This window comes from Salminus brasiliensis, chromosome 5, assembly GCF_030463535.1.
Source record: "Salminus brasiliensis chromosome 5, fSalBra1.hap2, whole genome shotgun sequence".
Classification (NCBI taxonomy): domain Eukaryota; kingdom Metazoa; phylum Chordata; class Actinopteri; order Characiformes; family Bryconidae; genus Salminus; species Salminus brasiliensis.
Window position 1 is genome coordinate 16,587,464 of NC_132882.1, and position 27,091 is coordinate 16,614,554.

Genomic DNA, 27,091 nt, shown 5'->3' on the forward strand with positions numbered 1-27,091 from the left:
GAGTTAAGCTCATCTGTCTCCAAAAGGAGTGCTGATCTTTAGAGATTTTGTTGGTTTGCTCAGGATTGTTTGTAAGATCATCAGAGCTATTCGAGGCCTTCAGAAAGAAAGATGTAGATGTATAGGAGTTTTAAGGGGTTTTAAAAGATGGAAATCAGCCGTATAATAACAAAAAAAAAAAAAAAAAAGAAATGATGACACTAATCATTACTGAAATAATAATGACACTCATCATCATTGTCTATTTTACATTTATTGGAAACTTGTCACAGTAATTAGAGATTGCATGCTCATTGACACTCCAAATGGACACAGGTTATTTAATCCAAACCCCCTAATAACAGCTACTCATGTAGTTCATTCCGTACATGACAATATATCTTTCATTGTACAGATTCACAGAAGACAAATACTGTTTAGGAAATCTAGAATACAAATCCATTCTCTGGAATCCATCCCTTCCTAATACAGCACAGCAAAAATGCCCAACCTGACTTGTGCATACAAAAAATAAAACAGTACATCTATATTGCACAAGCACAGAACATGCATGTTTACTGTAGCTTCACCCTGCCTGCTTTGAAGAAAAAAAATGGTTCACAGTGGCACCAGTTACATCATTAATGAGGTAGAAATGAGCAAAGTGTCTTAAATATTCACACTTGTGAAAGTGGACAGGGTTGCTAGGTTATTGATAATCATCGGGAAACCTTTGTTTTTTATTCAGTTCAAGCACTCTTGAAATCAATTAAACCTTCTGCTTTGACAATAAGTGATTATGTAAATGAAGATTAAAGAAGGCCATTCATTATAGATTTTTAAAAATGTAGAGAGTTACAAAAATAAACTAAATATTTAATTTTAGCAGCTGTACTCCAATGCTCCCACTGACATTATTTAATTTTTGTATCATTTAAAATACATGAAGGTGCTCATTTTCGGCAGCAGATAGCATTGTACAGTACATGTCCCAGAGAAAGATTACTGAGCAACAGATAAATAAGCTAAACATTCAACATTAAAGCTGCTGTCCAGTGACCATCAAAATCACTGGAAAGAAAGTGGTGTACCGTCATGATCAGGTGAAAATAATAGATAACAGATAAAAGATAAACTGATGCATTAATCTCTTTGTATGAGCACAGTTATACCAATACTGTTAGAGAAGTCCTGATCTAATCTGACTGATCAACATTAGAGATGATCCAGGTAGAGTTCAATGGATTTGCTTTGAAAATATCTAAATCTGATTCTTTGTTAAGGCTGTTTTCCCCCTTTTGCACTTTGTCACTGTTGTTGTGAACATTACATAAATGGCCATTATCCTACATTATCACACATCAGGGAGGCCTATTTTCAAGAGAGGCACGTTACCCACCAGTTTAAAAATTCTTACGGGGTATAACAAATTTTAAAACCATGTCTGTAATGTCTGTGGTTTGACAGCAGTTCATTTTTTTTCATATGAAATGTTGTACACTGCGGTAACAATGGGCCTTATTCATTGACTTCAAGAATTTTCTTATATTTGTTCTCAAGAAAACAAACAAAAAGTCCAGAGAACTGTTCACAGCTATGCTCTTAGGATGATGGATCCCACTATCCTCATAAACTAAACAAATCCCAAACAAATAACACTGGTCAATGTCAGAATCTTGTCAGAAAACAGTGCAAGTGGGTCTTCTTAAGAACAGCTGATAAATAAGGTCCAAAGCAATCAAAGCTGTGAGTACCACCTATCACATTTGAGACAAGCCTGAAATTCCAAAAAAAGTAAATGACCTAGCATACCATACCTACACTATCGTGGTTTTACTAACTTCAGTGAACATAAGGTGTGCACTGTGCATCTGTATTATCTCAGTAGATTTTGGATATGACCTCAATAAAGGAATCAAATTAGACTAGACCAGGACCATCTCTAACGCTTACATTCCAAACAGTCTCAACCAGTCATCAGAACACCTGCTGTACATAGAGGATTCTGTATGAATTAAGAGGTAAAGGAACGCAATATCAAGACTCCTGCACTGTGGCATGCAGGTATATAAAAAAGGTGTATGAAGGCACTTTGGCCAGCTCTTTTCACTTGAGCTAGTCTGAAGATTAAATCTCTACACAAAGCTATATTGAGAATGGGGAAGGTGGGATGAACAGGCACTGCCAGTCTTCATCTCCATGTTTCAACTCACTGTTTCACAGACATGCAGCACTCTGTGGTTGAAGTCATCTGGCTGGTCAGCGTATACATAGTGTCCTGCTCCTCTTATGGCCTAGAGACCAGACAAATATACAGAGTGTGAGAATAGGCCAGGGGTAAATGAAACTCAGGCTATAGATACATTTTAAGTGTCTTGTTTCCCTAAGTGATTCTCTACATGGCTCTTAGCTTGTTCTGTCTGTGTTTTACAAGATATGTGCTTTAGAATCCTATTTTAGAAATTCGGAAACAGAGGAAGTGGTCCATTGACTGCTCGCTTTTGGTTTCTAAAGCTAGCCGAAATCTATTAATATTTCTGTATGAAAGTCTTGAGGGTTAGATTTCATATGTGTAATGATTATCTATAAAAAACCCAGACTGTGAGAGGAAACTTTTTTACAATTATTATTTTATTTTCCGTTTCCATTTTGATTAGGACACACTGTTGAAGGACTACGGTCATCACACTAAACAGACTTTACACTAAACATGTTAGTTCGATTTACCTCACGTCTACATCCTGCCCTTCCCAAATACTTTCTAATTGTTTTCCTACCAACCTCATCACCCATGTACTTTGCTGTATTGCAGCTTCTGTTAAAAAGGTATTTATACTGTATGTCTAAAGATTATAATATACAGCTCCAAACAAGCCCGTGTCTGAATAAACTGTAGAGCAAGCGGTGGATAAGGAGAGCAGAACGAAGAACTCACTATGATCTCCACATGGGAGTTTGGCCTCATTTCTTTGATTGAATTGCCAGAGTGGCCGTCTATGCTGGAGCGCGACCCATAGATCACGGTAATGGGGATGTCACTGTGAATCAGGCCAATGCGCTGCAACATGGGCCGTTTGGCCCAACCATATGGAATGGTCATGTTTTTGAAGGCTGTTTCACCACTACAAATAAAAACACAGTTATTAGGAGCTTTTGAGTGCAAGCATGTCAGGTGCAGTACTAGTAAGAGAGATTCTATGGCCTAGATCAATGCTAGAGAACAACACACAGGGGTAGTTTTATTCAGACACTGACAGAGGCTAAACAGAGATTTCACAGAGACAAAGGACAATAAGACAGAAAAAAATGGAAGAAGGGGGAAAACTAAAGATAAAAATAAATAAATAAATAAAGAAAAGCACCTTGGACTTTGGACATTAAGGTGGTAGATGTACTCTGTGACGGTGTCGTCATTAAAAATGGTGGCAAATTTCTTCCTGAAGTCTGGTCTCAGAGTCTGCACTAGAAAAGGGCCTAAATGGTGACAAAATTGCATATCCTGAAATAGTACAACCTTAAAGAAACATTCCACCACAGCAATTACAGTCAAAAAAGAGAGATAGACAGAACCTCCTTAGCTGCAATCGTTAATAAATGTAAAGTATAAACCACCACTAGTCAGAATAAAAATCAGACACGGATGTGGCTTCTTGAACAATAATGTAAGAACCAACGGCCTTTAAAGTCGTTTTTATAATTTTTGAAATCAAAATGTCACGACCCAGTCTGCCATACTGTAGCATGAGAAATTGGGGCTTTTAGAATGTAAGACCACTGTGGTCTTACATTCTTTAATTCAGTGGGCTGGTTTTTCACCCCAAGATAAGGATGTATCTGTCGATGGAGAATTTTCCCCCAGAGATAAGAATGTAGCTGTTGATGGAGAATCTTCATTCGGCCCAAGTAAGTCAGAGATAAGAGTCTTAAAGGCATCCTACCGAGTGGTCCTGCCAGTCGAAGGCCAGCCAGGGGGTTAAAGGGACTGAGCATGTCCCCAAGGGCTTTGATCCACACAGGAATTGGCCGGTCCTGGTTCCCCGGCTCTGGCCGCTCTGGAAAACCCCACGGCTCCACCAGGATCAAGTGCTTCACTCTGAATAAAGTACAACAACAACAAAGAAGGCAGAACAGAAACTTGGTTCACAAAGATCAAAGACACAATTTCAATAAATTCAATTTACTCACAGAATAAATCATCTGAAACTGAACATCTGAAAACACAGTAGCACAAACAAAAATTGAAAGTCATTATCGTTATAAAACAGTGGTATAAATATCACATAATATATTCAAGGCTGCTACTTGAATTCCACTGATCCAGTAGTTTCTCTCAGAGCACAATCCTAATGAAAAACTGATACAATCAGGACAAAGAACAACAAAAAAAAGAGCATGTAATAAAAAGAAAACAGGGAAACCGCAACAACATAGGAAAGAGTAGACCAGCACCAAGCCTGGTCCCTGCTTAGGTACGCTACCAGCCGCTGGGGTGAGATTGCCGATATGTGAGTGTGCGCAATATCCTCCATGAGATGTTTATCAACACAGCACAAGGACAAACAGTTTGATAGAACAACCAATCCGGTTCAAATAATACCTAAATTATATGTAAAGTATCCCAGCAAGGACATGATGAGGAAATTAGGGCTGCAGCAGACAAACAACACAGCAAAAATGTAAGGGTTCATTGAGGGCATATTTAAAAAAAGAAGCCTGATGCAGCCAGAATTTTCATGCTTTTTACTTTTCTAAAAAACATGACACAAAGAAGGCCATATTAAAGAAATACTCAACCTCATCTCCATCTGCAGCAAAGTCAGGGATTTGAGTGAAACTGGATTATGAACACTGTATAGTGGAAGTGGTCAAAGACCCTGCTGCTAATTGTATTGGGCTAACAGACTGCTGAGTTTAGGAAAAGCATGCTTATTGACTCCCTGACACTGATAAAACTAGTCAGGTAGCAAAATCTGACACTGAGCAACTATACTGAGGGTACTGAAGTTGTTTGGTCAGTACCAACATCATAGTACAGGATTTCAAACAGCCCTAATTATATGTAGAGAAATAAGGGTAAGTGCTATCCAGGGTGGTTAACAGTATCATATAGATGAACACTATATGTCCAAATGTTTGTGGACATTCCTTCTAATGAAGTATCATTCAGCTACTTTAAGTTGCAGCCACTGCTGACAAAGAGGTATATATATGCACACACACACCACTTCTAGTCTAGTTCCTGTAAAGACTTGTTGCCAACAGAGTAGGACTGTCTGGAGCAGATACCTATTGGCACCATGCCTAATGCCAGGCATGGGCTATACATTTCCTTAGCATTGAGATGTGAAACAGTGGAACTGTGATCATCTACCATCCTGACCTCACAACAGCTCGTCACTTAATGCAAACATATCTTCATAATGCTCCAAAATCTAGCGGAAAGCTATCCCTTGACAGTAAAGACAGTTACTCCAACAGAAGAAAAAAAAAATCTATGAATGACAAGATGTCCCAATACTTTTGTCCATAGAGTGTAGCACATAGTAATATACAGAAACAAGGAAAAAAGACATGGACTTTGTGCCAAAGAGGCTGGCACAACAAAGCAATATATCTGGACATGAATATTTACTAACCTGGAGGGATATTTAAGTGAATAAGCTGCTGCCAGGTATCCTCCCAAGTTGTGGCCCAGCATGATCATGGAGTCCAGGCCGAGTTTTTCCCTCCACTCCTCTATGGATTCCACAAACTGCATCTCTGCCTCCTGAGCATCTGTGCTGAAATGGGGCCTGCTGCTCTGGCCAAAGCCCAGCAGGTCGAAGGCATACACAGGCCTCTGCTGGAACAGAGTGTCCAGGTTCATGGTCCAGAGCCCCACCCCGCCACCAAAGCCATGCAGCAGTACCAGAGGAGTCTTAGAGTCCACACCACTCCTAAAGGCCAGTGTCCACAGCTTGTTGTCGTTGGATATGTGGACAAACTGTTTGGAAAACTTGCTTTTGAGGGCTAAATAGAGTCACAGTGAGAGAAAGGCAAATGAATATGTAATTTGTATCTGTAATTTTCATACAATGACTACCAAGACAAATGCCAGGGTGCTACTGTCAGGTTCGGGCACCGCTGTTAATGGAATATAACCCAATCAGCCATAATATTACCACCATTAGTGCCTAATATTGTGCCTCCACAAGAGATCTGACCACACAAGGCATGGACTCCACAAGACCTCTAAAGGTGTCCTGTAGTATCTGGCACCAATACATTAGCATTAGCTCCTTTGAGTCCTGTGAGTTTTGAGGTGGGGCCTCCATGGATCGCATCAGTGAGACTTAGACCTGTGCTCATGCCCCTGTCGCCAGTTCAAAGGTGGTCCTTTTTTGGTGCACTTTTAGGTACTAGGTACTGACCACTGCATACTAGAAAACCCCCACAAGACCTGCCTTCCACTTTAGAGAACCAATTGTCAAGTCATCACAATTTGACCCTTGTCAAGGTGTCTCAGATTCTTTTGCTAGCCTATTTGTCCGATTTTTAACACTTCACCTTCAAAACTGACTGTTCACTTGCTGTCCCGTGTCCCACCACTTGACAGAGGTCACTGTAAATGAAGACAACATTTTTTTCCACTTGACCTGTCAGTGGTGCTAATGTTATGGCTGATCAGTGTATACTTTAGGTTTTAATGGAACTATGGTCTACTACTACTAGTGTGGCGAATACTTACGCTGAAGCATCCTCTCCTCTACCTCCTTTAGTTTGGACTGAGATGTGGGACACCAGGATGGCAACCAGCTGGTGATCCACCAGGACCTACAAGATTTTTCCATTATGAACTTTTCATTTGAACTTTTCTTCACAGTTTTTTGTTTGTTTGTTGGAAACAATGTGGAAATGTTAAGGAACTGAGCTTTAGCAAACGTTAAAGTAACTAAACACAGGACACATTCAATTGCAGGAATAATGCTAGAGCTGCCTTTACATGGATTTCTGCCTGAATGTCTCTTAAAGGTGATACAATCTTCATCAAGTTATAACCACACATTAACACACTGCACTACAGTGCCAATGCAATATCTAACAATCAAAGTCACTGCTGACCAAGTGTATGTACACCTCAGTGACCAAGTGTATATTCAGTTATTAGTAGCTATTAGGGGCAGTGGTGGCTCAGCGGTTAGAGTGCCGGGCTATTGATAACAGGGTTGTGGGTTCGATTCCCGGGCTTGGCAAGCCACTGTTAGTTCACTAGTGTGTATGTGTGTGTGTGTTCACTATCACAGATGGGTTAAATGCGGAGGACACATTTTGCTGTTCACTGTACAGTGACAAATACGTGCACCTTTACCTTTAACTCCCTAGGTTGGGCATAAGCTCAGTGCTTTCTGTAATCGCCTAAAGACTTTTGTCTCGTCTGTTGACCTATTATCACATAGCTGAAGACCAGATCACATTTCAGAGCCATGCATGCAGGGAAACAGCAGAGAAAACATCGACTCTACGAGGCCCTGTCTCGGCCTAGAACGTCAGGTCAAGCTCATGGGTCCCATTCTAAACTGTGAAGGAAATGATGACCTTTACTAGCACGGTAGGCATGTGAGACATCAGGCAGCCTGGAGAGGTGTTAGTGCTAAAGGCCTGTCCCACACTGACAAGCAGAGACACGGCTGAACATAGGCAGCGTGCTCCAAGTCCACCAAGCAGCAAGCTGGGATACAAAGGTGAGGGATGTTAGCATTTCACCAGAGGAACACACACAATTTACCTCAAGGCTGAGTCCAGGAATTTGAAAAAACTGTAGAAGAGGCTACGAATACGGAGAAACACCAGAACACGGTGTGCCAGTCTGAAGCCAAAAGAATGTGAGTTTTGTGCTGTTAATGATTTAATAGAAATTAGTGTGCATTATTATCACTTCAAAAGATAACAAGTAACACAAGTAACCTCAGCAGCACCATTCATTAGAATTATTATTATAATTAAAATCATAATTAATCACACATATTTCACAGTAAGCACACAGAGACACACAGTTAGCTAGCTAGTGATACTGGGCTTATTAAAGCAAACTGAAACAGGTGCACTATAGCTAGCTCCTGAACACAGCAGGTCTGGTGGTAAATGAACCTGCCCCCTGTTTGCTGTGTGACTGAATAGCTAACAGCCCAAACACTGTTGCTTGTGTCGCTGCTGCCCCAGAACTGTTCCCAGAACTGTCAGTCTGGGGAGCCAACTTACAGAAACGACTGTGAGCACTGAAGCTATAATAACAGACACACACACAGACACTCCGGACGGCGGTCAGCCGCGTTAATCAGTTTAGGTCGCCTGAAGCGGACACACTGAAAATGAGTTTTCACGCTGAGTTTGTTTACGGCTCTCTTTCGTCTTACCCCGGATCCGCAGACACCGCTCGTTCCGCCATGTTATGGACCGCGCGTCATACCTGACGTCACCGCGAACTTTGGTCCATAAGCGAGCAGGAGACCAAAAATAAGCCCATAACAACACCACCTGCAAACAAGTCAGGTTTTTAATTAAAGCACTTTTAAAGTTATACAAGTTTTAAAAATAATGATGCTGGTGCATGTTACAGTGTTTTTATATTAGCTATATAAAAAGGGCACTTGCGGTGTGCCTTCAATAGCTTACCGGTTTCCATATGAATCTTAATATTAAAATCCTATAATACAGACTGATAAGTCATTAGACTAGTTACCCTGTGCTATTAATCTACCAGGAAAGCTCGAAATACCATTACCCCTGCACTCCATTTTCCACTTTATTCATGTAAGCTGGTTTATGCTGGTGGTGCTGATGGTGTGCTGTCCATGCTTTCCACTTTTGAATCTTTTGAATCTTTTGACTCTTTTGAATCTTTGACATGATTTGACTCATCAGATTTAGTCTCCTTTTAATAAGCAACATTTCTCAGCTGGTTAGATAAGCCAAATGTTCAATATAGGTGGACACTGTGGTAAAGGACATTCCCATTGGGCAGCCCTCATTTTAAAGGTAAAGGATAAAGGATAAAGGTGCACGTATTTTGGGCTTAAAGGGTCCATATCAATGTTTTTTCTTTTCTTCTTCTTTTTATATTTTGGAATTTAATATTGTATGTAAACTCTGTTAACACCTGAAGATGAATGGACCAATAGGTATTCTCAAAAATGATTAAAAGAAATACAATCAATGTAAATCAAAAACAATACAATGTTTTACACTGTTTTTTATTGAAAGCTACTGTTTATGAGATTTTTTTTATTTTTAAAGGTTTTTGCTGGTGACTTATATGGTCCATACTGTTTTATTAAGCAAGGCTGAGAACCAGATACCAGAGAACCAGTAACGTTTAATGTACAAAACTCATTTAAATAGCATACAGTGACGCTAACAATGTCAAATGTTTTGTAAGCAGTGGTGCAGAGCAATTTGAGTAAAAAGTTCCAAAAAGATCCAAAGTTTATAGGATGTCACTCGAACTGTAAATGTAAAATACTGTGGACTTAAATACTGTGAGCTCTTACCAGCTGAATAACCTGAACACCTGCAAATACAACATTCAGACATTTTTGAGACCAAATGATGGAGGAAAACAGGCTTCTGTGGGAGATTAGTGATAATAATAATAATAATAATAATAATAATAATAATAATAATAATAATTCCACTTAAATTCCTAGATCTGTATCATAACTACTTGATAACATAAATAAAGATAAAAGGGGACAGTGATTTTTTACACACACATTATCATTCTGACATAACTGATTATGACTGTCCAATATTGTTTACCAGCTCCCCTGTTATAGGACAGCCTTGATCTTGGGCTTATGTTATCTGGGTAAATAAGAAATCCTGGTTTGTGAAGTTGATCTTTAGAATGAGACACACTACAGGGCAGCAAATCAGTAGGGGGTCAGGGGTCATTTACATCTAATCAAATCTTATTAATTGCATATACAGACAAACATGGTACAGCTGTGAGTGCAATGCATTATATGCATTATATATAAACATATATATATATATATATATATATATATATATTAAGATAAGATAAGTCATCATTATGTAAAACTAGGATGATGGGCCCTTTAAATGGTCCATTTTACTTTCAGGAAAAAAACTCCAAAGGCGTCGTTGTGCTGCTGTGAGGATAATTCCGTCCCTCATCAGACTCATTAGAGGGTACGGCAGAGAGCACACGGAGGGTGTGTGTGAGTGTGTGTGTGTGTGAGTGTGTGAGTGTGTGTAAGTGTGTGTGTGTGAGTGAAGTTGCTGAACAAGCCCTCAACTTCTGTATTGCTTGTCGCCTCGATGACGTGGAAGAGCTAAAGTCTCGCCGAAGCTGCATCCTCTCCCCTGTGGACCCAGAGAGAAGTAAACAGTGAGGAGTCGGTCTGTATCGCAGTTTTACTACTGTTATAATAAATGACACTATAAGGAGGAGGGGTGGAGACAGTATTTGCCCCGAAGTGCTGCGGTGCAACTGGATAACACTGTAAGTAGCTAGCAAGCTAGGCTAGCTAGCATGTTGGACAGGCTTTCGGGTCTGATACAGCTCGTTTTTCTCTCTAAAACACGATTCTGAATGTATATAGTGTCTGTATAGGGCAGAGGTAAGTCTTAGGAGCGTTAATGTTAACAAATCTGGGGCTTCTCTGTGTGTGTGTGTGTGTGTGTGTGTGTGTGAGACTGCTTGCTTGTCAAATACTGGAGCTACGCCCCGCCCTGTCATACCTGCATCTATCTACAGCTCACACATTGCGCTGCACAGTTCAGACCGAATGGCAGAATATCAGGAAAGTAGCTAATAACTGGGCCTCAGGCCTGTGTGTATTAGACATCGTAGACATTATGTCTATCGTTCCACCTGGTGCTAACGCTACTAGTTTAGCTTAACGAAAGCTACTCCCAACTGTATGGCTGGCGTTAATGTAGACCAGTGTTGACAGTGGGTTGGTGAGGCTGCTCTACAGCAGACCACACCTTTACACACAATGCTACTTAGCAGGTTCAGCTGAGACTGTGAAAACACCTCTAAATCGACCAGCCTCCGTTATTTACTATCATTTATGTATTGCTTTTATACACAATTACTTCCCCTGTTTATTATATAAAGTAGCATAAGCATAAAAAGCATAATTTAAAATCATACATGAGTAAGATCTTAGTCTTGCTCACTTAGTCAAGTTGAAGAAAAAAAACAAACCAAAAAAATATCTTAATCTAAAAAAGGCAGAAGTAATCGAATACCCTATAGACTTGCCACAGGAACTGTGTTATAAACTTAAATAAAATAAAATGTGAAAGCTTCAATGTGATAAGAGCGAGCAGTAGCTAAAGGCCATTTCTTTATTTGCATGCTTCATTTCGTAAGATACTTTAGATCAGCAGTGGATATCCGTGTCTGGAGTCCAGCATGATTTTCTGAGTTCCCTGCCCTCCAGGACTGGGACTACCCTCCCCTGCTTTAGATGGTCCCAGGTGATCTGATTTGAAATGCTCTGTTCTGGAGAAACTTTTCACACAGTCTGAGTCTGAGACCCTGTTTACACCTGGTCACTTCATGTGACCTAGTATCTCGATTATATCCTGATGAGATTTTACCCACATGCATTTAGTCCCAGTTTACACCTGGCTCTTAAGTATCAGGATTATATCTGGATAAGGGCAAACCTCATAAAAACGCAGGTGTAAACGAACCCCAGATGCATTTAATCCAAATACAGATCCGATCACTCAAACACCTCAGGAGATGGTCTGAGACGCATTTGAGCCACGTTATAGCAGTGTATAAACGTATCCGTCTCTCCAAGATGCATTCGACAGCCAAAACCCCTTTCAGTACAACTGAAACACCAGTAATAATTCATGCACAACAAGTGAATTTGCATATTCCGTCCCACACAGTAATCGGATTTCAGTCTAACTAACTGGAGATGCATTTGACTACGGAGGGTAAGGGTGCATTTACACTTGTATTTTTATGTGGCTTGGCCATATTTAGATATCATTTTGATACTCGAGACACATGAACTGACCAGGTGTAAACAGAGCGAGTCTGAATTGTTCACAGCTAGACATCTTAAGAGCTTATTGCCTTAAAATGTTCCCTCACAGACAATTATGAATACACTGCCTGAGACATTGTTTTATGATAGGTCTGAGAGAAGCTTCGGAATTAATTTGTTTTGAAAACCATACAGGACTTATAGCTGTACGTTGGACAATAAAATGGTCCTTAATGAGAATTTTTCTTTTTATTTACCAAGCTCATGCCATCTTTTATTATAATCAGGTTTGCATAGAAGAGCCATGACTAGGTTATATAACTGCATTATATAAATGACTATAGTTATATAACTGTAGACATTGCTACCTTTGGTTGCTGTCACCATCTATACAGAAATGTGACTGAAGTCTAATTGGTTTCTTTACAGTGCCCCCTTTCAAACTTCGCTAAATGACTTTGTTTACATCTCATTGGTTGAACTTTGCAGACGTACAAATAAACAGTCAGTAATGGAATTACTCATTTAAAAATCAAACATCTCTAAATAGTCTAGAGGCCATATTGTACTATTTAACAGTACAGATGCTGCCCTTAACATAAAATAATAAAGATGATTAGTAACGCTGTGTGGATGGCTAAATTGTAACGTGTGTATGGCTGTGGATGTAATTATGTTTGAGTATAGTATCAGTTGAAAGTACTTCATAAATACAGTGGTATAAATATAGCTGGTTTGGGTGTAACAAGTCATTTGATGTGATACATCTTGGTTCGATACGCTTCACAGCAAAAAGAAGTAGTGGCAGAAATTTGCCTCATGATAATATGTAACTGTTTCTGTTTTCAGTTTATTGGAAAGTTCAACACTGCCAAAGTAGCCACAAGCTAACATACTAGCCACAGTACAGTTCAGTACATTACAATATGCTACAGTCGATAGGCCCTACATCCCCAGTACCTAGTAATGCACACATTGGTTAATATTAGGCCCTGGATATTATAGAAATGTCAATGTCAGACTGCATTTCCGTCCATTCTAACTACCAGACACATACCATATTACTCTAGATCTGATTTCACAAACATTAAGAAACTGTGGGCATGTATAAAAAACATTGTACTGCAATGTGCACTGTGGATTACACCTGTGCTTTGGGGCATTGCAGGAAATTTGCATGAGTCCAAAGTTTTTTTTTTTTTCATATGTAGAGGTTCATTGGTTCAACAAGCTACATTTATTTGAATATCTTTCTAATGATGCAGACGTCAGCTATGCACTTACATCTGAAAGGAATATTCACTCACTGCTTTCTGTTTGTGCCTGTTTTATTTATGAGCTTTTCACCGTTTGTCCCTCTCGTCTGTATCGTGCACAGGGATCAGGGAAAATGCAAAGCAACTTGTCAGTCTCTGACAGTGATGGTTCTTCGTTTGCCCCCCTGGTGGTGCTGGAGTTGGCCGAGGACACTGAAGCAGAGACCATCGCTTGGTTACTAAACAGAATAAAAGACAAGCAGCAAAATGGAGGTAATACCCCTGCTATGGTATGATGGGGCTTAGAGGTTGACAGAGACCAAACTTTTTTGTATTTCAAGTTTCTCTGTATTTTAGAACTGTGAGATGCTGTCACAGTGTTTTTTTTTATAAGGCATATTGGTCAATAAGAAGAGCATCTAGGCTTATATTACCATTCATGTTACTACATAATTTCAAACAGAATATCTCCAGGTCACTTACAGTCAGCACAATGTTAGTAGACTACACAAACTGTTGCCTCAGGCAGATCTTTCTAGCATATGATGGCACATGTAGGGGTAGTTGTCCACATATTAGGTGACTGCCCTTAGAGGAAGGCAGGAAGACTGACAGATATTAGACGCATCAGAAATCTGATATCTAAACAGGTAAATATCCTAGACAGGACTAGTCACAACAGCCACTTTTCAGTAAGTTGATGTGATGAGGGATCAGAGTGCTCACAATTTATACTTAGAGACACTTGTTTAATTGTATCACAAACACACTTATTTGTTCTTGTTATTTTGATCGAGTCAAAGCAAATCTTTTACCTGATGGACAGGTAGCATTTACAAAATCTGCCTACCTGGATTATGCATAATACAGTTAAAGCAATATTATGTAGCGTTTTGTACCTTAAAGTAACAGCTTGTAAATCATGTTGATGCTCCACTGACCTGTAATAGAGAGAGTAGTGTTTATATAATTCCCAAACAAGGCTTGATATGCTGCTAACTGCACTATATAAGTTTGGTAAAGAACAATTCTTTCGAGATCTGTGTAATGCTGCATAACCCAAGTCATGTTTGTGTCAAATCCATTTCATCTCTCCTCTTGTCCAGAAATGCATGTGTAAAACATAATGCTGGTTTAATACAGTGTTATACTGTTTATTTTAGGTACATTTACCTTAAGTGCTGTTGTTGTGTCTTATTGTGTTGTGTTTGTTTGTTTGTTTTTCCACTCTCTTTGTCCCTGCATAGGAGCTGAGTTGCTGGTAGAGCAGCTGCAGGTCAGTGGGCAGAATGAGCTGAAGAGAAGTCCTAAAGTTTCCTTTTTTGTGGGCTCTACTTGGCAAAGACTTCTGAATGGAGCAGAAGATGTGGGACTCTTTAAAGAGTTCCATGATGGCACCATGCGAGGATTCACTTATGCCAACCGAGAAAGTTTCAAAGACTTCCAAGGTAAAGAGATCTGTTAAAGTCAACTAAAGCTCAGCTTCAGAGAGAGTCAGATGAATGTATATGCTTTAAATAGAATTGTAAATAAGTTCTCATAAAAGAGAAAGAAATTTCCTTCTGTTGTACTGCTCAAATCATTGCTTATGTGCCAAGTTTCAGGGCCTTCAGGGCATAACAGCAGTGAAACCATTTCCTTTGTGATGTTATTTCCTGTGTTGTTCCAGGGGATGGAGATGACTTCCTTAGCATTGCAGAATGTCAGTATATTATCAAACATGAGTTGGAGACATTAAGGGCAAAGGCAGAGGTGCATGTTCCTGGATACCCCAAAGTAAAACTGTATCCTGGAAAGTCAGTCAGTAAGTGTACACTGAAATTAGTTATTAGTTAGTTAAAGGTTTATTATAGAACATTATTTGTTTAGACTTGTAATGTGTGTATTTGTAGTTGTATTTCTTGTGTTTAGAATATATTAATTGGAAAAGTGATTAAAAAATAATAAAAATAAAACATAATAAAAGTGTTTTAATAGTTATTTTGACCTCATCCAGTCCGTAGGTTACAGTCCAAGGGGATTCTTGTCCAGTATTACCCTCTCCATGACAAAGAGGAGTTGAAGAGACTCTCTTTCTCTTGGTACCGAAAGATCAACCTGTCCTTTCAACCACTGGGTGAGTCAGTTATTTGGTGCATGAGTGAAATTAACTTTAAACCTGACAGCTCACCCCTTATATCAGCATTTCTCTAATAGATTGCTGTTAAAAATGGATTTTACAAGAATTTCAGTGTTGCATAATAGTTCATAAACTGGTTATGCTATACTTAATAAATGCTCATCTTTTGTGCTTGGCATTGTTCTATTTTTCTTTTTTTTCTTTTTTCCTTTTTTTTTTTATATATATTAAGTTTTTCTTGGCCTTTGCTTTTTAACAACTGTATCTGTAAAGGGATACGTATTGGCCTAGTGGTAGCCTAATACATTTCCCATCACCTGATCCTAAAGCTACCCCCTGTTCAATATAACTCTGCTACACTTGTTAATTTAAGCTGTTTTTATTGTGTTCCTAATACAGATGATATCAGACATTACTTTGGTGAGGGCCTGGCTCTCTACTTTGGTTTTCTGGAGTACTTTACGTTTGCCTTGGTGCCAATGGCCCTCATTGGCATCCCATACTACCTCTTTGCTTGGGAGGACTACGATAAGTATGTTCTGTTTGCTGTCTTCAACCTGGTGTGGTCCACTGTCTTCCTGGAGGTGTGGAAGCGATGTAGTGCACAGCTGGCCTATGGATGGGGGACACTGAGTCGTAAGAAAGCTTTTGAAGAGCCACGGCCTGGATTCCATGGAGCTTTAGGCACCAATCTGGTAACCGGTCGCGAGGAACCAGTCTATTCTAACACAAAGTATGTAACCAGCAGGCTTGTTCTTGGCTTTTGTTACTGGAGTTGAGTTGAGATAAAGTGTTCTGCAGAGATACTGATGTATGTGTGACAAATGTTTCTGGTTATCTCCCTCTACAGACGGCAGTTGAGGATATATCTGGTGTCTGTCCCTTTTGTGTTACTGTGCCTGCACCTGTCTCTCTATGTGATGATGATCTACTTTGACATGGAGAACTGGGCACTGAGCATTTATGACGAAGACCCAAACCTCTGGACGAGTGTGCTGCTCTTCATCCCAAGTATCATCTATGCCGTGGTGATTGAGATAATGAATTTGCTGTACCGTCACGCAGCTGAGTTCCTCACAGGCTGGGGTGGGTGTAAAACAAATGGTGCAAGTATGTAGGGCTACAATACTAAGCACTTTAGAACAAAAGGAGAATGTTAATAGGTACTCATAACAGTATTCAGCACTTTCTAGAGTTTCTGTTATCTAAAACTGCGGCTGTGGAATCTGATTAAATATTCAGACTTTAGGTGGGTTATTATGGTAGTTGCAGGAATGTCACCCCTCTCAAATTAATAGTGCCACAAAAGCACAAGCCCTTAAACACCCAAATTGTACAGTACTGTGCTGAGGTTTTAGGCCCCTAAGCACATTATTCAAGACCGTTTATGTCGGCAATATGATTTTTTACTTGTAAAAACACAGTATTAGAAATAAATACAGAATAAAGCAACAAGAAATTCTTATTTTCAGGCAAGTATGTGGATCTGTTGAGCTAGTTTAAGGAACAAAGCTTGATTCCTGATATCTACTGGATGCAACTAAACATCATTAAGCTCAGACTTATCAAACCAGGTGTTGAAAAATGACTATATATAATACCAGACTTCTAATGAGGAAAGTCTTGGAGATTTCTGAATGCAAAGATTTATGCAAAGATAAGTGTTTTACTTAGTGACCAAATAAAAAGCATTCTGCTCTAGTTTTCACAGATGACTACAGCTTTTGCACAGCACTGTATATTTACTGTGTGGTCTGCAAACTATGTGATCTGATGATTTAATGATCATTAATTAGTTCCAGATTCTCTAATTCTGATATATTCCACTGATTATGAATGTGAAACGTGAATTTTTTGTGTGAGAAATTTACTCTCATCTTTGCATGACTTTGTTTAGAAAACCACAGACTAGAATCATCTTTCCAGAATCATCTGGTGCTTAAAGTGTTGGTGGTAAGTTTTCAGTGCTTCTTGTATTTAAAACTCTTGCTGTGGTCTGTTTTGCAGCTCAGGATCTTTATAATGGCACTACATGCCTTTTAGTTCATTTCAGTTTTTGCTTTTAAAATTACCTGCAGAGTTGTACATATTAATCATTTCTGAAATTGTTTTACCAGCTTTAATAAATGTTGAAGATACATTTTTTTATATTTTTTCTTTTTTCAGTTCAACTTTGTCAACTGCTTTGCATCTTTGTTCTATATCGCCTTTGTGATGCAAGACATGTTGCTACTAAGACAGGTGAGTAAAACCTAGACCTCAGATCACTGCTCTGCACTAAAATATTTTAGAAATTTAAAGGTAATAACTATGATAATGAAATTGATCTTCTTTAGCATGTTGTAATGCATGCAGATTCGATTACCATTCACTTTTATAGTGTCTTCTATTAGATAAATACATCAGAAGGCGTATATAAATATATAAAACCAGTCAAGCAATGATCATAATATTAAAATATTAAAAGGGACATTAGACCATATGTGTGATTGTTCTATGAAGATACAATGGGACAGATTCATAAAGGGGATTTGCTTGGAGTTTGCTTTCATACCAGTTACATGTGTGGTAGGTGTCAAAATAGCAAACGGACCTTTATATGTGAAGTGATTTGCCTGCTTACATTGCACGCCGAGTAATGTCTGATAGTCATCTGTCCTTGAAATGAATTTTGTTTCTGTTCTATCACAGAGCCTTGCCACTCTGCTTATCACCTCTCAAATCCTGAACCAAATAATGGAGGCCTTCCTGCCTTACTGGCTGCAGAGGAGACGTAATAAGAAGGTCCATAAGAGAGTTAGGAGGATGATGGGAGATAAAGAGCTCCCCCTGGTGGAGCAGGTTCAGTTGGAGAGTGACATGAATACCTACTTGGTGAGCTGTAGAACTCTGTTTACACACTGTCTCACCTGTTGGAGGCGCTCTAACAAAAGCACTGCTAAGCAAATGTTTAACACTCTAGATATGACATGTCCTAACACAGAAATTAAATGATATGTAATCATATGAAATTAAATAAATGAAATTTAAGTTTGTCTTTGTTTATATGTTTGGTTTTGAGGTTGTACGTTCTGCCATATGAACTGACAGTCAGGACTTTCAGTCTGTGCATGAAGTTTCTGTTTGTCTGGAGGATGGGAATGTAATACTTTACTTAATGTTTCTTCATCAGGGCACGTTTGATGACTACCTGGAGCAGTTCTTGCTGTTTGGCTACGTTAGTCTGTTCTCCTGTGTGTATCCGCTGGCGGCTCTGCTGGTGGTACTCAACAATATCACAGAGGTCTACTCCGACGCCTTTAAGATGTGCCACGTGTTCAAGCGCCCTTTCTCTGAGCCTGCGTCTGACATAGGAGTGTGGCAGGTAAGAGAAGGAAGGACGGCGATGTATTCTGACACAGTCTTTATCCGTTTTACCTGAGACTCCATACTCCATAGAGAGGTCCAGTGTATGTGTATAACTATGCAAAGTATATAATAGTATATCATTTAAATGCCCTTTAAATTGTGTGAACTTTTTATAACAGTTATTCCAGGAGTTGATGTTTTTTATGACCGTGACAGTATATAAAACCTGCGAAGCAATGATCATAATATTGTAAAATATTGAAAGTGACATTTGACTATAAGTGTGATTGTTATATTTCTTCTGTATTATCAGACACAATGGGACAGATTCATAAAGCACAATAACAGATTTAGTCATTTTGAGAGCAAATAGTGCCATGGAAACACATTTGCTCATTCAGAAATGAGGATTATTGGCAGGTTTTACCACTGCGTGAAATTTAACACTACTTCTTATTTCCCTGCTGTTAGTGATTCATAAACCACTCAGTCACGCAAATGTTTTTTGGAAAATGAGCTGAAATAGATTCAGTTTTCTTTTCTAGAATATGTTTTTAATAATAAGTCTTTATACAGTCACGTCTTCGGTGCACTTTGAAACTGTTATGCCTGAAATTCTTTATGATTTGGCATTATTTAAAATAATGAAATGTTTGTCTGATTATGCTAAGAGCACCGGGATTACCTGCTTGTCTGGATGCCTTTTCTTTCACTTTATTATTTTTGACAGTGCTAGATTCTGAAGCTCTTATGACCTTTGTTCCATTTTGTTATCTAAACTGGTGTTGAGCATTGATTATTAATATACATACGCTCATTAACATGTCAGTTTTGACTGGCGATTACTGAGATTGCATGCAAAATTACAGTAGTGGTAAGTAGGGAGCAGCATGCTGAGAACTGCCAACATAACTTTATGATTAGGACTTCAGTCCTGTGCTCCACATTTAGTCTTGCGTAGTAGTTACCGCTGAGCCTTATGAATCTGGCCCAGTGTCTTATAAGCATTCCCATTTTTGATTTGGGGAATAAAAGACTTTAGTTCTCAGTAGATCCACTCCTTGTGATGCTTCTTTATATAATTGTGTACAGAGAAAAGCTCTAAAAGATACGTCTTCCTTTTTTTGAACAAAGAGTGTGTATTCATTAACTGTCTAAAGGCTATTATAGCCTGTGGTCTATTTGGCACTGTTTGACGAACTACAGCCTTCATGTAGGGATCTGTAACTCCGTCAGAAAACGGGATAGAGAGAACTGAACATATTGAAAAGTGAATTAAAACCTGTATTTTATTTCATGCTTGTGTAGCAGGAAGCAGTTTAGAAACACTCAATCCTGGTAACTGGAATGTGTCAAGACAACACAGACTGAAGTGTCTAATTCTGAAGAGGGTGATGAGAAATTTATATTCAGCGTTAGAATTTTGAGCTGTTAATTTTTTTTTCCTTCTTCTCACTCACTCCTCCAGCTGGCATTTGAGACGATGAGTGCTATTGCCGTGGTGACCAACTGTGCCTTGATCGCTCTGTCTCCGCAAGTGAAGGCCTACTTCCCTGAGATGGAGACACAGCTTATTCTTACTGTGGTGGCTGTAGAGGTAATCTTTTCTCCACATCACTCTTTTGTTCACCTTATGAAATTCTCATAGCCTCTGCATTGCACTCAGTCAACCCATCATACCATCGGGGGGTGCCAGTGAGCTGTTTCGGTTTGTAGAACTGGCTCTAGGCCGTGACTTCTCTCCAGTTATCTTATTGAATTGATATAATGCAGGCAGTATGCAGTGCTCGTTTCTGTGTGGTAGCATTGTGAAAACCGTTTTAGACAGTGTCTGTATTGTGTGCACAAGCGTCGGAAATCCAGACCCCACCACCAAACAACCCGAGTCCACATGTGTTAGCATCAGAATTAAAGATACTGCACAGCTAACCCAGCTTTGCCTCGGGGCCCCATGAGACCCACTCAAAATATCTGACCCCAGGCAAACAGAGAGATGCACACACAGTTTTCAAGAAGAGAAGTGAAGCTGCGGAACTATCAGTCATATTTTTGTAGAAATGTAGAGAGGAAAGCATTGTGCTGTTCCCTGTTTTCCACTAATTAAACTTTGCAGCAATAACTGGAGTTGCAATTAGGTCATGCTGATTGGTGCGGAGCAGCAGTGTAGCATGACAAACAAAATTAATGTGAGTAATGCTCTGAGACATTTTGTGTGTGGAGTATTTGTGTGTGTGTGTTTTCCTCTAGACCTTGAATGTCTATTTATGAGGTATTTAAGTCCTTGTTTAGCACCATTAGGTGTTTGACTCTCCCCACATCTTGGGCTAACAATTAAAGACACAACACTTTGAGGCTAATGTTTTGATGATATTTAATGCTTGTATATTGCAGCTTTTGTGAATTCCAGCTAATAACGGCCAATTGCTTGAACAGCTAATAAAAGTACAATTGCTTTGCATTAAAGCACACAGTAGGTAAACATAGACTGATAAGTGTTTTTGAGGCTGATATCAATCACTGATCATCTTTTAGCTCGATCACCGATCAAGGGCAAGGCTGAATGCCACATTAACCTTTCCAGGACATTGTGTATCATTGTGTGTATCAAGTGTGTATCACTTCTGTAATGTCTGTCAAGATGAAATGCACTTTGCTTTTTGTAAGCACCCACATTTAAAGCATCATTAAACTCAAGTTCTCATACAGAAATACACTGTGAAACTCAAAAGTGTCGTTAGCACTGTTTGCTCGCTCTGCTGTGTTCTAACACTCACTGTACTGGGCTGAGTGTTGTACTTTTTAGAAGGATATCTGGTTAGTTGTGTTAAGTCCTCTACTTAACCTCTGTTACTCTGTTTCCCCCATAAGGCCCATTAGTTTTACACATTCTACAAATATGTTTTATTATATCTAGGGGTTGAATAAGAAACTGCCTCAAGCCGCAAATGATCTGAGCAGCTCTCAGGACCTGCTAAATTACAGCATATTTAGGTTGAAAATTGGCAGGTACCGATAAATAGCCGGTCAATTCATCTCTACCAACAACCCAAAACCCAATCTTTGTTTTGCTTCAAATTAAGTGAATCTAGCTCATATGGGCTCATATGTGCATACAGTATGCAGTATACGCAGTATACGTATTCCCTGTGAATACAGTTCCAGTAACCGATAAATGACTAAATAAATATATTTTGCCATTTTCTCTCTTTTCAGTGGGAACTAGGATTTCTTAATCTTGTGTAACGCTTACTTAAGCAGTACCTTCACTATGTTCAACCCCCCAGGCTGATGTGGTTTGTTCTGCTCAAACAGCTTTAGCAAAACTATTGGTTCCTCATTGGTTCACAGACCAATGTAACTAGTAAGCTAAAGCTAATCAGCATAAACATGAACTAGCTGCATGGCTAATGTCTTTGTCTCTCTGTCTGCTGTCTACCTGTCTATTAGTTGTCCAACTGACCATACCAGCATTCCATCTATGTACCTGGATGCACACTCAGTCGTGAAATGCATAACTGCCAAAAGCAAAAACATAAAAGCTGAGCAGTATTTTTAGGGAACTGACATTGTGGGGTGTTTTACAACAGAACCTGCATCATATGAAGCTGCAGGAAATGCAGATTTTACAGTGTTTTAACTCCGCTCCCACAGTCCTTCCAGAATCAGATATAGCTAACCAACCACGTTTTTTCAAACTAGCACTAATGCAACATAATCAACCAACAAACTACCATTGTCCCATCCATTGGGGAAAAGGCAGGGTCATCCTACAACACCCAGAAATGGGCTCTCTGGGGCTCCTGGCTACAGATAGCTGTGGCATCAACTGCAGATCGAACCAGCAATGTCCAGATGATTGGGCCAACGTTTAGACAGCTGCTCCACCCCAGTCATTGTTTTTAAGCAGTATTTTTAATTTTGACCGTTCTACATTTTTTCTCCATTCAAACATTGCTGGTTGTTTAATGAAACCCCCAGTTGTATTAAACAGTACAACACAATACAGTACCATACATTAAGTTGACGAAGAACTTTAGACTACATCAGTTTAATTCATATGAGCTCAGAACGTCAATACACAATGGCAGCCAGTCTAGAACAGACAGCTAGTTTCATTTTCCATTAGTTTAATTCAGGGTAAGGGTTAAGAGTTCATGTGCTCTGATGGTCCACAGTAAGTTCACAGCAGGTCATCGAGTCTGTGTGATCTGCACGCAGATAAACACTGCTGAGATGACCTGCTGTGAACTGAGTATATATGTGTAATGCCTCTAGGTCTCTGCCTTAACCTTTAAAACACTCAGTGTCTTACTCTGCCCCCATTCTGCCATGCTGGTGCACTCTGGACTCTGACTCAAAGAGAGCGAAAGATAGAGAGAGTGTTAGTGTGTTCTCATCCAAGGCAACTGGTTTGGTATATTAGGCTGCTCAAACAGGTGGACATTTAACCCATAAAGGGCAACCTGTTCACCTCCAGCTGATGCATACATGAGTGCTGAGTCCCAGTATAGGACTGCAGTCTGTCTGAGATGGTTGATTTAAAATCCTATTGATTAAACCAAACTAAGCGTGTGTTCAGAATGGTTCACTCATTAACTTATTCACTGTTCAATACATAGCGTTTACTATGTAATGAACTAACTGGAGAGTAGCCACTGGATTACAATGGGATTTAATGTTGAGAGCAATACAACCAGGCTGACACACTGCTGTTTTTTGGATGCATTATTCTTGTAAGGTAGTTAATTTACATTGAACTTTACTCTTTTTAAACCTGGATTTTTAAAACATGGATTATTTTTTTTACTTTATGGTGTTGTCACTTCCTGTTTAACACATTATAGGTATAGATACTATATAATTAGGTAATTAGAGCCAGATATCAAATGTCTAACAACAAGAAAAAAAAATATTTTAATTGATATTCTATACAGAACCTGGAGACACATACTACTGGGTATGAGTATAATCTCTGCAATATGACTGTAACAGTGTTCTGTTATATGTAGTAATTCATCTGTACCTATTTGAGGCCATTAAGCAAAATGTCATTGCAAAGGATGAAGGCCAGTCGTGTTTGTCAGTAGTGACATTGTTCTGTCGAGTTGTGCTACTCCGTGATGTGAGCTACCCACATTTTGTGTGGGTGTTCTTCATGACCAGTCTTAGCTTTCTGTTATTATTTGTTTGAATGTTTGCAAAAGTGTACGTACTAAATTCAATTTAGAAAATACCAAAAAAAAAAAGGTACCTTATCCTTACTCCGATAAAGGTATTTAGACTAGCCAAATATCCTGTGTCTACTTCTGCTTGGAGCCTTTTCTGATGTGTTTCTTTTAGCCTCTCAAAATACCATTACCTGCTGATGTATTTAGGCAGCTGTATCTATAAATATGCGTTATGGTACCACACTCTTCTGAACATCGCCCTGGTGTGTCTAGCATGGCGCCAAAATAGCAGCTAATTACAACAAATAGAAAAAATGACACAGCATTAGCTAGTTAACAAGCAGATCTGGGAGAAGGGGATGGGTCTACCAAATGAGTATGAGTCTGACTACTGCGCAGACTCTGGTTGCAAATCTGACCACAAGGTGGACAATTTTGGCTTCATTTCTACAGAACAGAAGGGAATTGAACCACAGCGTCCATGTTTCCTCCAATTATTGAGTTCACTCAATAAAGAAGAACTCTTCATAACAACATTTTGGCACATTAACAACCTATACTTTTACCTTTGGCAAAACAACTTGTATTTTTCCCTTTCATTAATGGTGTGCATCAAACCCCATTAAAACTGGACTCTTTAAGATTGTATGAACAGAGAGATTTATTTGGGAAGTGTTTTTGCACCACAGGTCAACACAGGCACCCTTAGATGCCCTGTAACTTCCTATGACACTCCACACGGTCCATCCGTTAATCCCTCTCTGAGCACACATCCAATAATCCTGCGCTAATGTCACCGTCTAGGACAGACACCCGGAACGCTGCATGCCACACAATCAGCACACAGCCTCTGATCATTAAATCATGATCTGCCTGCTAAGACCCAGGGCTTATGATATACAGATCAGAAAGTCTAGATGACAAAGCAGACCATTAGACTGTGTGTGCGCTGTGCGTGTAATGATTCAAACACTCATTGAGCAGCAGGGGCACGTTCTCTCTGTTATCTGCCACTCTCTCTCTCTGGCTCCGTCTGTCTCTGTTGTCTCTCTTAGTCCATTAAGTGGACTGAGAGAGAATAAAACATGGCAGATGATCAGTATTCAGAGCCTGTGGGTGTGTCTAACATTCAACTCTGTTCCTCTCATTACGGCACAATACTTCATGCTGCGGTGCACTTACAATAAGGTGAGCTGTATTTGTGTGTGATTATTTGGGGGTTAAATCTCTGACCTCTCTATGATCTGGTTAGCTTTGGTTTTACCACAGTTGTGTAGGATTTAGTTGTTTTAGAGGTGCCCTGGAATGGAAAACTGTATTTATTGTGGCATAGTTGAATAATGTTCGTTAAGGACATGGAAGTGATATAGTAAAAGGGACGAACACTGTTGTCTCTTCGCTGAAAAGAATATTGGGCATAATTAAAACAGGGCTGGAAAACAGACCAATTCCCAAACCTCAAAACTGTTACATGACAATTCTGACAATTTATTAACGCCCCTGAATTCACATAAACCCAGTGTTTATGTAATGTCTTTTGACACAGTAAAATGCATTAGTCATTTTGGGGGAATATAATGCTTATAGTCCATTGTTTGAGACAGTCTTTGCCAGACTCTGTTAGCTATCAAAAACCATGGTGCTACGTGAACCAGGTCTCATGACTGCAACTTTTCTGTGCCAGTGTCCTCAGACGGGGAGCTCAAAAGCAGTGTATGACGAAGCGAGAGCTAGTAAAAAAAAAAGTGGGTATCTGTGCTAGGCTAAAAGATAACCCTAGCTGACCGGATTTATCATCTCTTCAGCTAACTAACTGCACACTGGTGGGCATGATATCAGCATTATCTGGCAGCTTCTGTGTGAGCCCCTGCAGTGCTGTAAACCAGCCAATCAGAGCATAGGTCATCATCTTATTCACAAGCCCACCATAAAAGGAAAACCAGCATGAGCAAAAAGGTATTTTTATAGTAAGAAAACTGCATCTAGGTTTTTTGTGTCCCAACTAGGCTCAAATACTGAATGTTTATAGGTAGTATAAACATCAAGTCTCAAGACTACATCAAGGTCAACCTAAATTACTGAAAAAATATTCTTATCATTAAAAAGTAGTGGACTAAAGAGCTATTTTTAATGTATCAAGCATAATGTTCAAGCATGCATTTTTGATTCAATATTATTATAATCGATTGTAATTGATTCCAAAAATGTACACATTCAGAAATAAACAACCCTTTAAAGGTTTAAAGAAAGTTAAGCTTCTTTACCAATTTAGAAGTTCTTTACACTCACAGATCTGTGTTGCACAGGTGCTTCTTTCTAAGACATTGCTAAAAAAAACCTGCATAATATACAGAATATCTATGATGATATTTGTTGACCTCGTTGATGAGGACAAAAAGAGTTAGAAGTGTTCCAAGCCCTACAGATGCTGCAAACTAAATAGAAATTTCAAAAGTATTAATGATTGCTGTGTGACTGAGTAAAAAAAATAGTGTCCTCACAAATGTGCCTAAGGAAGAGTTTGTGTAACAGATATTAAAGAATAAAGGTAAAGTGCTAGACAAGGCAGTAAGTGCAGAAACGGACATTAGACATATCTACATACATTTGTGAATGACAGATAATAACATGCATGAAAAGCAGAGAGTGAGTTTATAGCAGGGTGAACGGTATTCAAGCTCACTCTGCCCTTTTCTGCATTGTCATGGGCTCACAGTGGAATGTTTTAGAGATGTGTGTGTGGTTGTGTGTGTGTGTCATCCCTGATATTTCTTAGAGCCATAAAACGTTGCCTATTTTTGGGCCATTCGATACTCAGGTAATTACACGATGGCATGCCTCAGAGAGCAGTAACCAGGCAACAGTGTAGCCACGGCGACAGGAGAGGGCTGAGGATCAGGAGTAATTGAAAGCCTTGATGGCAGCGAGGCAAAACTTGGCCTTTCAGAGAGATAGGCTGACTGTTAGCCCAGCCACATTCACAAAAACACTCTTATGTAACACAGATAATTATGAATGAGGCAGCGTTTGGATTTGTGTTTTTGTGTCTTTTGTGTCTGGTTGTTGAGTATAAAACTCGATGAAAATTCATGAATTTAATGTTTTTTTAATTGAAATATAATATGTATGTTGTAATGCAGATGAGGAACGTTCAGAAGAAGTCTTTTGATTCTGTTTTAAATCCTGCTCTTTCAGCCATACAGC

General features: G+C 39.3%; 2 protein-coding genes across 4 annotated transcripts in view; one reads left to right on the forward strand and one right to left on the reverse strand.

The window, feature by feature from the left end:
* Positions 1 to 234: 234 nt before the first annotated feature.
* On the reverse strand, positions 235 to 8,448 carry abhd5a (abhydrolase domain containing 5, lysophosphatidic acid acyltransferase a). 2 transcript variants are annotated; one of them, XM_072679626.1, is made up of 8 exons: positions 8,373 to 8,448; positions 7,745 to 7,825; positions 6,707 to 6,792; positions 5,616 to 5,988; positions 3,918 to 4,072; positions 3,342 to 3,453; positions 2,915 to 3,101; positions 235 to 2,273 (listed from the first exon to the last, which is right to left on the reverse strand). In XM_072679626.1, the coding sequence occupies exons 1-8, from the start codon at positions 8,402 to 8,404 to the stop codon at positions 2,184 to 2,186; spliced, it is 1,116 nt and encodes a 371-aa protein (XP_072535727.1). In that variant the 5' UTR covers positions 8,405 to 8,448; the 3' UTR covers positions 235 to 2,183. The 2 variants fall into 2 exon arrangements, with proteins under 2 accessions (XP_072535727.1, XP_072535728.1); XM_072679627.1 differs by lacking the exon at positions 7,745 to 7,825 and having other exon boundaries at positions 8,373 to 8,439.
* Positions 8,449 to 10,115: 1,667 nt separating this feature from the next.
* Positions 10,116 to 27,091, forward strand: part of ano10a (anoctamin 10a) — a 34,805-nt gene continuing 17,829 nt past the window's right edge. The window contains exons 1-12 of one of the 2 annotated variants that reach the window (XM_072679668.1): positions 10,116 to 10,483; positions 13,375 to 13,525; positions 14,500 to 14,700; positions 14,922 to 15,056; positions 15,249 to 15,368; positions 15,771 to 16,104; positions 16,222 to 16,457; positions 17,269 to 17,324; positions 17,538 to 17,612; positions 18,063 to 18,245; positions 18,544 to 18,735; positions 20,188 to 20,316. In XM_072679668.1, coding sequence (XP_072535769.1) covers positions 13,387 to 13,525; positions 14,500 to 14,700; positions 14,922 to 15,056; positions 15,249 to 15,368; positions 15,771 to 16,104; positions 16,222 to 16,457; positions 17,269 to 17,324; positions 17,538 to 17,612; positions 18,063 to 18,245; positions 18,544 to 18,735; positions 20,188 to 20,316 — 1,800 coding nt within the window. In that variant the 5' untranslated portion in view covers positions 10,116 to 10,483; positions 13,375 to 13,386. The other variant, XM_072679667.1, reaches the window with a different exon arrangement.

Excerpts from the sequence above, each read along its gene's own strand:
- abhd5a (XM_072679626.1), bottom strand. The coding sequence starts at position 8,404 with ATGGCGGAACGAGCGGTGTCTGCGGATCCGGG. Across the intron at positions 6,793-7,744 it reads TTCCTGGACTCAGCCTTGAG|GTCCTGGTGGATCACCAGCT; the intron begins GTAAATTGTGTG and ends AAAATCTTGTAG. Across the intron at positions 3,102-3,341 it reads CTTAATGTCCAAAGTCCAAG|TGGTGAAACAGCCTTCAAAA; the intron begins GTGCTTTTCTTT and ends TTTTATTTGTAG.